Source organism: Oncorhynchus nerka, linkage group LG13, assembly GCF_034236695.1.
Source record: "Oncorhynchus nerka isolate Pitt River linkage group LG13, Oner_Uvic_2.0, whole genome shotgun sequence".
Classification (NCBI taxonomy): Eukaryota; Metazoa; Chordata; class Actinopteri; order Salmoniformes; family Salmonidae; genus Oncorhynchus; species Oncorhynchus nerka.
Window position 1 is genome coordinate 27,386,880 of NC_088408.1, and position 15,142 is coordinate 27,402,021.

The 15,142-nt window shown below is 40.5% G+C and overlaps 1 protein-coding gene and 1 non-coding gene across 2 annotated transcripts in view; both read right to left on the bottom strand.

The window, feature by feature from the left end:
- Positions 1-5,735, bottom strand: part of utrn (utrophin) — a 407,872-nt gene extending 402,137 nt beyond the window's left edge. The window contains exons 1-2 of the mRNA XM_065026301.1: positions 5,314-5,735; positions 3,510-3,684 (exon numbers count right to left, since the gene is read on the bottom strand). Coding sequence (XP_064882373.1) covers positions 3,510-3,591 — 82 coding nt within the window. The 5' untranslated portion in view covers positions 3,592-3,684; positions 5,314-5,735. The remainder of the gene's footprint in view (positions 1-3,509; positions 3,685-5,313) is intronic.
- Positions 5,736-8,462: 2,727 nt separating this feature from the next.
- Positions 8,463-8,545, bottom strand: trnal-uaa (transfer RNA leucine (anticodon UAA)). Its single transcript has one exon. It is a non-coding gene; the product is annotated as a tRNA-Leu (tRNA).
- Between the last annotated feature and the right edge of the window lie 6,597 nt (positions 8,546-15,142).

A 15,142-nucleotide genomic window follows, 5' to 3' on the forward strand; every position in this document is an offset into this window, starting at 1 on the left:
AATAAACCATATCTATTTTTATGTTTCTGTGACAAACAATGAATTAGTTATTGATTTTTACCATTTTTAATGGATTTTGGTTCTTCACCGTAGGGATTGTGCCAGGTTTCCTCCAGATGTGACACTTGGATTCTGGCCAGAATTCAAACTTGGTTTCATCAGACCAGAGAATCTTGTTTCTCATAGTCAGAGTCCTTTAGGTGCCTTTTGGCAAACTCCAAGCGGGCTGTCATGTACCTTATACTGAGGAATGTCTTCTGTCTGGCCACTCTACCATAAAGGCCTGATTTGTGTCGTGCTGCAGAGATGGTTGCCCTTCTGGAAGGTTCTCCCATCTCCAAAGAGAAACTCTGGAGCTCCTTCAGAGTGACCATCGGGTTCTTGGTCACCTCCCTGACCAAGGCACTTCTCCACCGATTGCTCAGTTTGTCCAGGCGTCCAGCTCTAGGAAGAGTCTTGGCGGTTCCAAACTTCTTACATTTAAGAATGATGTGTGCCTTTCCAAATCATGTCCAATCAATTGAATTTAACACAGCTGGACTCCAATCAAGTTGTAGAAACATATCAAATATGATCCATGGAAACAGGATGCACCTGAGCTCAATTTTGAGTCTCATAACAAAGGGTCTGAATACTTTCGTAAATAAGGTATTTGTGTATCTATGTAACTACACAGTAATTATATCTATTAGCAAAAAAAATCTAAAATCCTGTTTTCACTTTGTCATTATGGGGTATTGTGTGTAGATTGATGAGATATACAGTACCAGTCAAAAGTCTGGACACACCTACTCATTCAAGGGTTTTTCTTTATTGTAGAATAGTGAAGACATCAAAACAATGAAGTTACACATATGGAATCCTGTAGTAACCAAAAAAGTGTTAAACAAATCAAAATATATTTTAGATTCTTCTTCAAAATAGCCACCCTTTGCCTTGATGACAGCTTTGCACACGCTTGGCATTCTCTCAACCAGCTTCACCTGGAATGCTTTTCCAACAGTCTTGAAGGAGTTCCCTAATATGCTGAGCACTTGTTGGCTGCTTTTCCTTCACTCTGCGGTCCACTTCATCCCAAACCATCTCAATTGGGTTGAGGTCGGGTGATTGTGGAGGCCAGGTCATCTGATACAGCACTCAAAAAGTCCTTACACAGCCTGGAGGTGTGTTGGGTTATTGTCCTGTTGAAAAATAAATTACAGTCCCACTAAGCACAAACCAGATGGGATGGTGTATCGCTGCAGAATCCTGTGGTAGCCATGCTGGTTAAGTGTGTAACCAGAAAAGCACCCCCACACCATCACACCTCCTCCATCATGCTTCACGGTGGGAACCACACATGCGGAGATCATCCATTCACCTACTCTGCGTCTCACAAAGACACGGCAGTTGGAAACTAAACTCTCAAATTTGGGCTCATCAGACCAAAGGACAGATTTCCACTGGTCTAATGTCCATTGCTTGTGTTTCTTGGCCAGTCTCTTCTTATTATTGGTGTCCTTTAGGAGTGGTTTCTTTACAGCAATTCGTCCACGAAGACCTGATTCACACAGTCTCCTCTGAACAGTTGATGTTGGGATGTGTCTGTTACTTGAACCCCGTGAAGCATTTATTTGGGCTACAATCTGAGGTGCAGTTAACTCTAATGAACTTATCCTCTGCAGCATAGCTAACTCTGGGTCTTCCTTTCCTGTGGTGGTCCTCATGAGAGCCAGTTTCATCACAGCGCTTGATGGTTTTTGCGACTGCACTTGAAGAAACGTTCAAAGTTCTTGAAGTTTTCCACATTGACTGACATTCATGTCTTATAGTAAGGATGGACTGTTGTTTCTTTTTGCTTATTTGAGCCTTTCTTGCCACAATATGGATGTGGTCTTTTAATAAATAGGGCCGTCTTCTGTATACCACCCCTACCTTGTCACAACACAACTGATTGGCTCAAACGCATTAAGAAGGAAATAAATTCCACAAATTAACTTTTAACAAGGCACACATGTTAATTGAAATGCATTCCAGGTGACCACCTCATGAAGCGGGTTGAGAGAATGCCAAGAGTGTGCAAAGCTGTCATCAAGGCAAAGGGTGGTTACTTTGAAGAATCTCAATATGTTTCGATTTGTTTAACACTTTTTGGGTTACTACATGATTCCATATGTGTTATTTCATAGTTTTGATGTCTTCACTATTATTCTACAATGTAGAAAATAGTTTAAACAAATAAGAAAAACCCTGGAATCTGTAGGTGTGTCCAAACGTTTGACTGGTACTGTATGTAAGAATTGACATTGAAGTTTTAATGGAAAACCATTAAGCAAAATTGTCCATTTGTCACATCCCTAGTATCGGCTATATTTCTCAGAGAGCGCCTCAGCTATGTGCTAAATTCACCATCTGAGCGGTAAAAGAAAACACTACTTTTAGGGTTGCTAGGCAACCTAAATCCTTATAAGAAAAGCATTGTGGTCTGGAGACAAGCGTTGTAAATTACAAAGTCCAACGGAATGGTTGAATTCCTGGCCTGGAATCTGCTGGCGTTCCAAAAAGCTGGGCTTAGTGCCCGCTCTGAGGGCTGGAACTTAAAACCACTGGGAGACAGGACCAGGGAAAAGGATAACCACTGTAGCTGCCCTATGGGCTAACACAGTCATATCCTCCCAACTGTGGCAAAGTGACTGCATACACTCACTGACACTGAGACACATGGACGGACTGTCAACCTCCCCAGTGATGACAGTTTCAAAGTGCTTTCAACAGTCAACACGACACAGCACAGCATTGCATAGAACAATGACCCTGGGCCTAATCACTGTTACAATCAAGACACTCAAACACTATGGGAGAACTGCCACGTAAAAGGCTCTCAATGCCACACACAGACACACACAGACACAAGACTGAGGGCAGACTAACTCATATTATGAGAATGATGAGTTCAAAAGGAGAGGGAATGAAAGGTGTGGCTTGTAACCCATCCCTGCATTCCTCCTTTTCCCTTTGCTTTCTCTGTATCTCTCCTTCCTCCCCATCTCCCTTCCTCCCTCACTCACTCGAGTCCTTACCTCAAACCATATCTTGCTCTCTCTTTTTCCCCCATAGGCTCTTTCTGTCACTCCAACAATGGGAACTAAAGTTATCCACCTTAAACAGAATTTCTGGCCTTGTTAGCATTTCCTTTGGACCGATGCCTTTGTGCACGTACAAGCAACACACACACACACACACACACACACACACACACACACACACACATACATACATACATATATATACACACAAACACATATACACACTATTGACTGTTAACACACACACTGCACATAGCCATGCGGTCATATCTTATCTGACCTCATGCGGAATGCATGACACACACACACACATATATACACACACACACATACACAGACACTATTAAACAAGTAACACCAGTTGACTCAGCCACTGCCAACAAGGACAATGCGCCAAAAGATAAATGCTTTTTTACTAATTAAGAGGTCAATGATTGGACGTACCAGATCTCCATTTGATGATGTCATTGAACTCATCATTGGCTGCTCCCTCGATAGCGTCGCCAGGTGACGCCATGGTAGCCATTTTGTCCACCAGGTCCTCGTCTGTTTACCTCCGTTAGAATGTTAATCTGTTAACTTTTTTAAAGGAGTCCCACTTCTTCAAATCCAACGTCACCTAAATATGAAAAACAAATGTACTGAAAGTTTTTAACTACATAGGGCCTAGCTTGGTTGGTTGATTGAATCTGGTCTTGTCTAACAACATCACATGAAAAAACACTGATCTGTTCTACTCATCCATATGTGTCGGAGAACTATGACCACAACAGAACTCTCCCGTTTTATAAGACAGCTAGAAAAATGGTGTGATGGTTAAATGCAGCTGCCCTGCAGAAGTAAGAAGATGAGACTTCTCATTCAAATGGAAGACTTTCTCACCATACCCCACTGACACACACACCTTACACACAGGTGTAGGGCCATGCCAAAGAGGCTGAGGGGACGGGTTGTTCCGTGACTCAGGATAAACTGACAGATGTGTGTGTGTTGTGAGAATGCACAACACGAGGTTGTTGACCTGGCCTACAAGCAGAGCGTGATCTCACCTCTCTCTACACTAAACGCAGGACAACTCCATCCATTATTATACAAAGAGCTCTAGAAATGCACTCCACACTGTTTTCACAAATCATTTACTTGAAATAATTTGACCTCTATGTGGTGAGTTGTGCTGTGATTTGTCATGTACACATTTAATGGGACTGTTATGTGATATTACTGAGCAAATCAGAGAAGGATGACGTTTGGCAGAGTATTAATTGGAGGTTATATAGAAATTGAGGTCAAAGTTAACTGAATCTGTCACCACAGTACATCCAGAATAGATGAAAGGTAATGTCATTGGCATACATCAACACTTTACATTTTATACCTTATGAAGAGTTGAAGTAGTTCAGTTAATAAAATGTTTCTTAACTGACTTGCCTAGTTAAATAAAGGTTAAAATATATATATATATATAAATCCTTCATAAGAAAGACCACATAGTTCATTTGAATAACACTAATATGTCTCTACCATGAGAGGAATGAAGACTCAATGGGGACACGTTTTATCTGTAACTAGCCTAAGTATTAATGATTGGGGAGTGATGTAAGTATCCAAATATAGTATCTGTAAAGATGAAAAACAGAAAAACCAATTGGCCAGTGTCTTCTCAATTTCAGTTCCTCCTCCAAAAATTAAAGTTGCTTTGACAACCGAAGGCAAAAAACATCAGCAACGGACCCAGTCGACTTGTTTAGCCAAATTAAAGGGCCTTTAACCGTTTCAGTCAATTGCATTAAATAGCAAGCATATCTAGAATAGATTGCACTAAAGTATACAGTTGTAGCTATACCCAGTTATAAATAACTTATTAACACGAATAGTTTGCTTTGAATGGCACCAATGTCTGCAATTTTCCAGGCCAATACTCATCTGTCATTTTAATCCGATCAGATTAGCACGAACATTAAAAATGTGGCTAGCAGACTCTTTTGAACTATGGGATATGGCACTGTTACACTTGCAAAAACAGGCAAATATGATTCAACAAGTGGTTCAACAAATTATAAAGAAACAATGCATTGCTAGTTGGATCACAAGGTCCTTGCACAATCTCAGACAATAGATGATTTATTGATTTGGCAAGTAGGCTACATTGTGTTTTCTTGAGTGTATTGGTGTAAATAATGATAGCCTATTTCGGCTACTATGTAGCCATATTTTCATCTCGAGTGTTTGCAAAACAATTCACACTCACCTTCGCTCCTGTCAATCAGGGTGCGCGATCGTGGAAAATCCGCGTATTTTGGCACAAAAATATATAATTAAAAGTTCGCTGTATTTGTGAAAAATTAGAAGCTAACAAAAATACCCTATCTTAAATGTTAAAATATATCAACACGAGGACCTTTAAGCCATTTTAAGAGGCGGGGGCACTCCAAACTATGCTAAAAAAGCACAGTCCAGCACATCCACACACTTCACTATAGTAATTTTCCAAAGCATCTAAGAAACTGCTGTTTTGTGGGTCCGTTGTCTTCCTGATGGTTATCGGGTGTGTTCAGTTTTTTTGTTGATGAAAAAATGTTAGCTCATTTTACGGGAGAAACCCGCTCAGCTAACGAGGGAGTCCGTCCCAAACTTTGTTCCTGTTGCTACCTTTCCCTGCCTGCCCGCAAACTTCTGACGCGCAGATGGAAACATGGCGCGGTCGGCGTCACGTGACAGCGCGCACACGCGCTTGACTTGGTTCCCGGTTTTGACTGGAATGGACAGGCCAACAGTTTTTTGTCAGAGTTGAATTTTCGTACCAGGTTAAGAACATTTCCGGAGCGGGTTAGGATAATTAACGTGGCAGGTTAGATGAATTAGGTTAGGTTAGGACAGCGGTTAGCTGAAATGCAAAAAAAATAAAAGCTGTACTCTTTCCAGCCATGACGGTGTTTCCCCCGACGATGGATATGAAAACTTTTGAATCGCGTGTGGCAACCAACTCAATCAAAAATATTAAGATGTAACCGTACCCAAAATACAATTTATGTGTTTTTCTGTTGTGTCACTTTATCTCAAATATATGGATATTGTGGTTATTGGTTAATTATTATTGATTTAGTTTGATTAGGCCACTCATTTCACATGGACTAGGGCTAATATAACTTGGGCTGCTTATTGTTGTTTGCCTTCCAATGTCTCAAATAATAGTCTAAACCCATGCTTTGTGCTTGTCTGCAGTCAAGGCGATACATTCCATGCCACTGAAGATGCTTGATATCTCAGAGCAAGCAAAAGCCTCAATGTCATTCAACTGTTGACATTGACAATGCAACATACCCTATACAGTCGGCCTATATCCTATATGTTATAACTATGAGATATGCAATCTGAAATGAATGATGATGTGCATGTATGAAACATGGTTGCAATGTCAACAGTTTGAAGATCATCAAGGTAGGTGGACAAATATTTGATAGCAGTGTAGTTTACAGGTGTGGATAAACTAGAAACAATGACAGTGGTGCAAGTTTAACATTCCTCCCTTTGAATGAAGTTTTCCTTTATCTTGAGTTAATCAGACACACACATAGATAATTAATAGAGTAAGCCTATCTAGGATTGGCCTAAATATATAATTGATATTAAAGGCCAACATCTCAAAGGCAACCATTGCTGGTCAAGATTGAGTAGGCCTAATGGAAATGTAAACAACATCCTCTGCCTGGGCCCCGGTGGCTTTAGTGATGTTGCCTTGTCCCCTCTCCCTCCCTCGTTTCAGTTGTCACTGCCTCTTTGTGTGCGCTTCCTCGCACAGACCATAGAAGAGGATTGATTGCACAAATGAGCGCTCCGCAGGGCCCTCACACAGGTGTCAGGTAACCGCACAGGTAAAATGAGCCGACCTGGGAGGAAGACTGCAAAATGAAGATGGAATGTAAGACCTAACCTGACCTATAAACCAGTTGGAGAGAGAGAGAGAGCAGTTGATTTGAATGGAAAATAACAATAGGCCTCATGATGGGCCACATAATGGCAGATGACAGGTCACCGGTACATGCTAAGTCAATATTTAATATTACACTTTGAATACACCGGCAGCAGTATCTGTCTCAGATATTGCAATAAGTTTCATCACTCTTACACGTGCAAATCCGTTGTCATGTAACTCTACCTGTTATATTACTGTGTAGATATGAAACATTAAAGCTTCCGTCCCTCTCCTCGCCCCTACCTGGGCTTGAACCAAAGACCCTCTGCACACATCAACAACTGACAACCACGAAGCATCGTTACCCATCGCTCGCGCACCACCGCTAACTAGCTAGCCATTTCACATCGGTTACAGTTACATAGATATATGTAAACCTAGGATAAAGTGTTGCTTTTTTTTTTTTATTATTCTGTGATGGAGATGATCCAGGCTGTATCACAACCGGCGCACAATTGGCCCAGCATCGTCCGGGTTTGGCTGGTGTAGGCCGTCATTGTAAATAAGAGTTTAGTCTTAACTGACTTGCCTAGTTAAATAAAGTATTTTTTTAAATGTGGTGCCCCTGGCCTGAAAATTATGAAATTGAAAGGGCATGTAGTGCAGGCCTACACATAAAGGAGTTCTAGCGCCCCCTTGTGTACAGCAGGATACATTTGCTCACATTGTATATAGATTAATTTTTCTACTGTATTATTGACTATGTTTGTTTATCTCCATGTGTAACTCTGTCTTGTTATATGTGTCGAACTGCTTTGCTTTATCTTGGCCAGGTCGCAGTTGTAAATGAGAACTTGTTCTCAACTTGCCTGCCTGGTTAAATAGGTGATATAAAAAAATATTTTTTTTTGTCATTTATTAATTGATTAAATACTAGGGCCTAGGCTTTCTGAAAAAATATTCTAAATTAGGATCTTATGAGAAAAATACTAGTAAAAGTCAAGTACATGTTGCTTATTTCAACAATCAGCACATTGTATACTTGTTTTGTAAAGCAAACATCATAACCCACCGTTTTTATTACAACAACATAAGGTTATTACATCGAGAATCAAGGCAATATATTTTCTTGGCCAGTAGGGGGTAGCCTTGGCTACACTTTATCATTTGACATAAACAAGACATTTATAGTCAGTTAATATACTGCTTCTTATGTGACATGAAGGTGTTACAATAACAGCAGCCCAACTATCAGATATAATGTTTTACTGTAACACACTGAAAGTGTTGGCGGATTACGTTATTAGAATGTAACACAATGAAAGTGTAGCCACATTACGCTCTAACATTTTAAAGACTTGACTGCAGCAATGTGACAAGCTAAACACACTACCGTACAAGCCGTTTACAGTACCACAACCCCTTCAATTGAAAAACAACGCCGCATATTTTCGATGGAAGTGCTTTCCTTGAGCAAAACTTTCTACCAGGAGTGGGGTTCGAACCCACGCGGACATATGTCCATTGGATCTTAAGTCCAACGCCTTAACCACTCGGCCATCCTGGTATACACACCTTACTGCAACGGCGTATTGATAAATAAAGCTGCTGGAATGTGACCCATTGACATTAATACGTAATCTTTTTGTATAGCTTGCCGAGCAGTCCATTTCAACACAACGGCAGCTGCATGAAACAAGACGATGAGCTACCAAGGAACCCTCGATAACTGATATGCTATCGTTATCTAGTTACGCTAGTATCTGGCTACTATTCAACTTAAGCAAACGCAGGATTCACATTTCAAGATAAGTCTAAGCATAATTATTTGTGCAGCTTAATTGGACTCATAGCTAGCTGGCCATATTATTGTACTTGTAGCTAGCAAGCTAACGAAGAGAGGAAGAGGCGAAGCGAGATGTTTCACTCTCACCAAAATCTGTACACAATAAGGCCAGATATATGGGAAAAATGTGAAGATCTATAGGTGCGTTCGTAAATTCACTCTGGCTATCTACTCCGGTTTCAGGAGCACTCGTTTGTATCCAGAATAACTATGACTGATTAATTTACGAACTGCTCAACACCCGTTGAATATGGCCAGTGTCAATAAACGTCGGCAAAAAAAACGTTATTACCAGCAGCACATTTACAGTCACTAGATAACAGGAAAATAGCCTAACCAGCTCAGCTGGGGCGAGTAAAATGGTCAGAGTGAGGTGTTCAATTCAATTCAAGGGCTTTATTGGCATGGGAAACATGTGTTAACATTGCCAAAGCAAGTGAGGTAGATAATATATAAAGTGAATATATAAAGTGAAATAAACAATACAAATTAACAGTAAACATTACACATACAGAAGTTTCAAAACAATAAAGACATTACAAATGTCATATTATATATATACAGTGTTTTAACAATGTACAAATGGTTAAAGGACACAATATAAAATAAATAAGCATAAATATGGGTTGTATTTACAATGGTGTGTGTTCTCTCATTTGTGTCGGGAAGTAGCTAGCCAACGTTAGCCAGTTAGCTTGGGTGCTTGACTGCCGTTGAGGCCAGAACACTTGGATCAACCCTACTCCTCGGCCAGAGCGTCCAGTGTGGCTCTGAATTTACGAACGGACAATCTGACAATACTCTGAATTTACGAACGCCCAGAATTTGCTCTCTGTCACTCCAGATTTAATTTACAAACACACCCCTAAACCACAGATAGAACAATGAGAGATATTTCACCGGATGTATACATGTGAAGCATCCGCTTGGCTTTACCACTCACTACCAAATATGGTAGTGAAAGGCAGCCCAGTGGGAGAAGATGGATTTTACCCGACATTCAGCAGATTTTCTCATGGATGAAACTTTTGATATCATTACAGTTTTCTGTTACTAAAACTATAATATGTTATGAACAGAGTGGACAAAATTTTGTATACTTTACTATTTTCCCATTTTAAAAAAAATCGCGTTGTTTAGAAGGCGTGCAAAGGCAAATTGAATCATTGCACACGCGCACTTCACATAGTAGGCGTTCTCCAACGGAAATATATAGATGCATGCTAGAACGGGCCAATAGCATCTCGCTACCTCAAATCAAATCAAATTTTATTTGTCACATACACATGGTTAGCAGATGTTAATGCGAGTGTAGCGAAATGCTTGTGCTTCTAGTTCCGACAATGCAGTGATAACCAACAAGTAATCTAACTAACAATTCTAAAACTACTGTCTTATACACAGTGTAAGGGGATAAAGAATATGTACATAAGGATATATGAGTGAGTGATGGTACAGAGCAGCATACAGTAGATGGTATCGAGTACAGTATATACATATGAGATGAGTATGTAGACAAAGTAAACAAAGTGGCATAGTTAAAGTGGCTAGTGATACATGTATTACATAAGGATGCAGTCGATGATGTAGAGTACAGTATATACGTATGCATATGAGATGAATAATGTAGGGTAAGTAACATTATATAAGGTAGCATTGTTTAAAGTGGCTAGTGATATATTTACATCATTTCCCATCAATTCCCATTATTAAAGTGGCTGGAGTTGGGTCAGTGTCAATGACAGTGTGTTGGCAGCAGCCACTCAATGGTGGCTGTTTAACAGTCTGATAGCCTTGAGATAGAAGCTGTTTTTCAGTCTCTCAGTCCCAGCTTTGATGCACCTGTACTGACCTCGCCTTCTGGATGATAGCGGGGTGAACAGGCAGTGGTTCGGGTGGTTGATGTCCTTGATGATCTTTATGGCCTTCCTGTAACATCGGGTGGTGTAGGTGTCCTGGAGGGCAGGTAGTTTGCCCCCGGTGATGCGTTGTGCAGACCTCATTACCCTCTGGAGAGCCTTACGGTTGAGGACGGAGCAGTTGCCGTACCAGGCGGTGATACAGCCCGCCAGGATGCTCTCGATTGTGCATCTGTAGAAGTTTGTGAGTGCTTTTGGTGACAAGCCGAATTTCTTCAGCCTCCTGAGGTTGAAGAGGCGCTGCTGCGCCTTCTTCACGACGCTGTCAGTGTGAGTGGACCAATTCAGTTTGTCTGTGATGTGTATGCCGAGGAACTTAAAACTTGCTACCCTCTCCACTACTGTTCCATCGATGTGGATAGGGGGGTGTTCCCTCTGCTGTTTCCTGAAGTCCACAATCATCTCCTTAGTTTTGTTGACATTGAGTGTGAGGTTATTTTCCTGACACCACACTCCGAGGGCCCTCACCTCCTCCCTGTAGGCCGTCTCGTCGTTGTTGGTAATCAAGCCTACCACTCGTGCTTGGCTCTGCCCACCTCCTTTGCTTGTTGTGCCCACTATGACTAATTTGTTCCCATTGGAAAGGACAGGCTGTGGTCTATCTTGGATTAGTATGAAACATTTCTGCCTAAACCAAAATAGTTAGAACGGGCCAATAGGATCTCGCTACCTCGTGCTTGGCTCTGCCCACATCCTTGCTTGTTGTGCCCACTATTACTAATTTGTTCCCATTGGAAAGGACAGGCTGTGGTCTATCTTGGATTAGTATGAAACATATCTGCCTAAACCAAAATTGTGTATAACTAACCCAAGCTTGTAGCCTGCCTTCCGCTTTGGGATGACTCCCATTTTTAGGGAGGAGACATGAGCATCTCATTATATACGTATCTCTGGCTAACGTTAGCGATCTTGTGCATACCGCGCTTAAGGCTAGACAAGCAGGCCATACAAGTGAAATAATGTTCAGCAACTTAACTACTACTATAGTCCTCACCCGGGTATTTACGAAAGTGTCAAAAGTACCAAATGTGTCTGACACACAAAAGTTCTAGCTTGCAAAATATGTCTCACAGGCAATGCAGCTCCGAGGTAGACTACAATGAAGACTATCATCTAGGATGCACCAGCGCGTCCTTATCGAATTCTTAGGCGCATATTGAAGGTGTTAAAAGTATGGAAGGCCAAGAGTTTCAAATTGTCCTATGGGCATTTTTACTCCTGTTCAGTGTGCATTTACAGGTGATTAGAATGTTTGAATATTGTACTTCCAGACTCATGAAATTCTGCCATTGCACACTTTCTGAGCGCCTGTGTAGTAACGGTTACATTTCATACGTCTGAAATTACCACATTGTAGCCTGTCCCACCTCAATTTCAGTGAGTTTGACTTCTGGCCTGTTGTGACGAATCGCTTACTCAGGGATGGAGGAGATGTTTCTAAATATAGATCAAATTGTTAAAAATAGTCAAGGCATTGGTGAGAATTGGAGGAAGAAATTAAAACATATTTTCCCAAATAGCATTACAACTACAAAGCTGACGCTGGCTAGCTAGCTTATTTTCATTGAAATAGCATGGCTAGTTAGCTAACTAGCAATAGTCTTCTGTCTAGCCTGTAACTAATGGTTGTTACGTTGTGGGACAGAGCAATAGTTCTTTGTACTTGTCATTTGGCTGATGTTAGGGTTGCGTAAATTCAAATCTGGTATCAGGATAAATATAACAATGAGTCACCGATTTTATACTATGTATTTTTTATTAGCTAAGTAATAAATGGCAAATGCAACTTTCTTATATACGGGCTCACTGTAATACCACGCAGGGCAGAACAGAGAACTGACAAGACGTATGTAAAACAGTATTCTTTATACTGTGATAGACATAGTTCCAACCCGTCTGTTGGCCTATCACAGTAGAGACTGGGCGTGGTTTAAACTTGCTCAGCCTATTGCAGGCGCTCAGGCGGGTCCTCGCCTCTTGGCGCTTCTTTGATAGATGTAACTTGCTTGTGAAGAACATCCAGGCTCTCATGCTCCATACCGTTATCTCGCACCTGGCTCCTGTTATCTAACAAAAGACCGCTTGTTCTCGCAACACCCCGCTCTGAATGTGCCCCCCTCCCAACTCATTGAACAGTTCCTGTCTTCATGCTACTTTTCCATCATGAGAAAGGCCCATGGCCTTGAAACTTTTAACAATGTTTCAAGTCAGCTATGTTGCATAACACATACATCCACACAAGCCAACAGCAGATAATATTCAATCACATATATGGTAATGGCTATAATGTAAAATACAGGATCCAACACTGAGACTAACATTAGTTTAGAAAATAATTGTTTACTTTGTGTATATTTGTTGTGTAATTGGTTGGCTTTGCTAAGTATCAAGCTGAGATTTATTTGCTCAAGTTAGCTAACTTAGCTATTAGCTAATGTTTTAGGAGAACATGCTAGCTCCTTGCAGAATCTAGACAATAGAGAATGGGGAATAAGATCTGGCTGTTGCAGAGCCCAGACAAGGTGAGAGAAAACTGCTACATATATAAAAAGGTAAGATCTCTATCTTGAGTAGCTATATTTCAAGGTTGAACCATGCAATATATATTTTATTGGCTTGCTAAATGAGCTGCTTTTCCTGAAAATGTATATCTGATAAAGCTACAATCTAGAACTTTAAAAGTTATTTCTACGGGTACAGCTGAATAACTTTTTGAAGAACCGTTGTTGGTTACAAGTAGAACCACTTTTGATTCCAGTTGGGTTCTACCTGGAACCAAAAAGGGTTATACTAAGGGGACAGCTGAAGAACACTTTTGGAACCCCTTTTTCTAAGAGTGTATCTAGATGTTGTTCTAATGCAATGTCCATGTTACAGCCACAACATGATGATCATGTAGTCAAACATCTGAAGTCTAGCGAGGAGGAGAAAAGCCTGCTTTGGATCAGCTGTCACGTTCGTCATATGAATCAGACCAAGGTGCAGCAATGGTATGCGTACATTCTCCTTTATTAAAGAAAGAACACTGAACAAACTTACAAAACAAACGAAACATGAAGCTATATGAAATAGTGCAGACAGGCAACTAAACATAGAATAAGAACCCACAAACACAAAAGGGAAAATGGCCACCTAAATATAATCCCCAAACAGAGACAACGATAAACAGCTGCCTCTAATTGGGAACCATATCAGGCCACCATAGACATATAAATACCTAAACCTACAAAACCCCTAGACATACAAAAACCCTAGACAATACAAAAACTAGCATACCCACCCTCATCACACCCTGACCTAACCAAAATATAAGGAAAACAGATATTAAAGGTCAGAGCGTGACATGAGCAAGGAAGAACAATAACAACTAGCTATATCAGATCAACATGTTCAGGAGAAGCAGGGAGAGGGCAAGCTAGTAGTAGTAACATTATTATTTGAAACCTCACATGCACATGTATCTGTGTTATATTGAAGCGATAAGGCACCTCAGGGGTTTGTGGTATATGGACAATATACAAGGGCTGAGGGCTGTATCCAGGCACGTCCAACCCCCAAGGTTAACATAATTGCAACAGTAAACAAGTAATATTGACTCATACCCGTGGTATACGGTCTGATATACCATGGCTTGCTATCTTGTTATCTGTCTCATGTACCAATCATCAACATGAACAAGACTGAATTCTGTTGAATTGTCAACTGGTCTAAATTCTTGTTAGGAAGATGTTGCTGTTCAGAATGACATGTTTATGTTCACAGGAATCTCCGAATGCTATGTTGAATGAGCACCATGGATGAAGGAGGCGGAGGAAAACAGACAGCTTCTTTCTACCACATCTTCACCAAGTCATACAATGTTTGCTTCATGAACAATTCTTACATCTGAAATAAATACAGAATCATTTTAGTTTATTCTGTTCCTAATGCTGGTTGTGAGTAATTTAGCAGGTCTATAGTATGTATTGTTTTGAAACGTTTATTTAATATCTATTCAGTCAACTCATTTATTTTATGTTTGCTACAATAATGTATGTTTTGTACTGTTACTTTTTACATGATGAAACAGTCTCATTAGTTTTGAGCTAGGCTATGATCGGGGAAATGTCTACTGTAAATGTTTATTTCCCTTAATGAGAACTTGGACAATGTCAGGGAATAAGTAGGATAAATGGACATCCTATCAATGACAAAATAAACTGCACAGGTAGCCTTTAAAAGATAACATTAGATCTGTGCATGTTATTACTGGACAGACGGCTAGCCAGAGCAGTGACCACATTTTCACATGGATGTATATACAAAATGCAACATGTAAAGTGTTGGTCTCATGCGCTGAAATAAAAGATCCCAGACATTTTCCATAGGCACAAGAGGCTTATTTATCTCAAATGTTGTG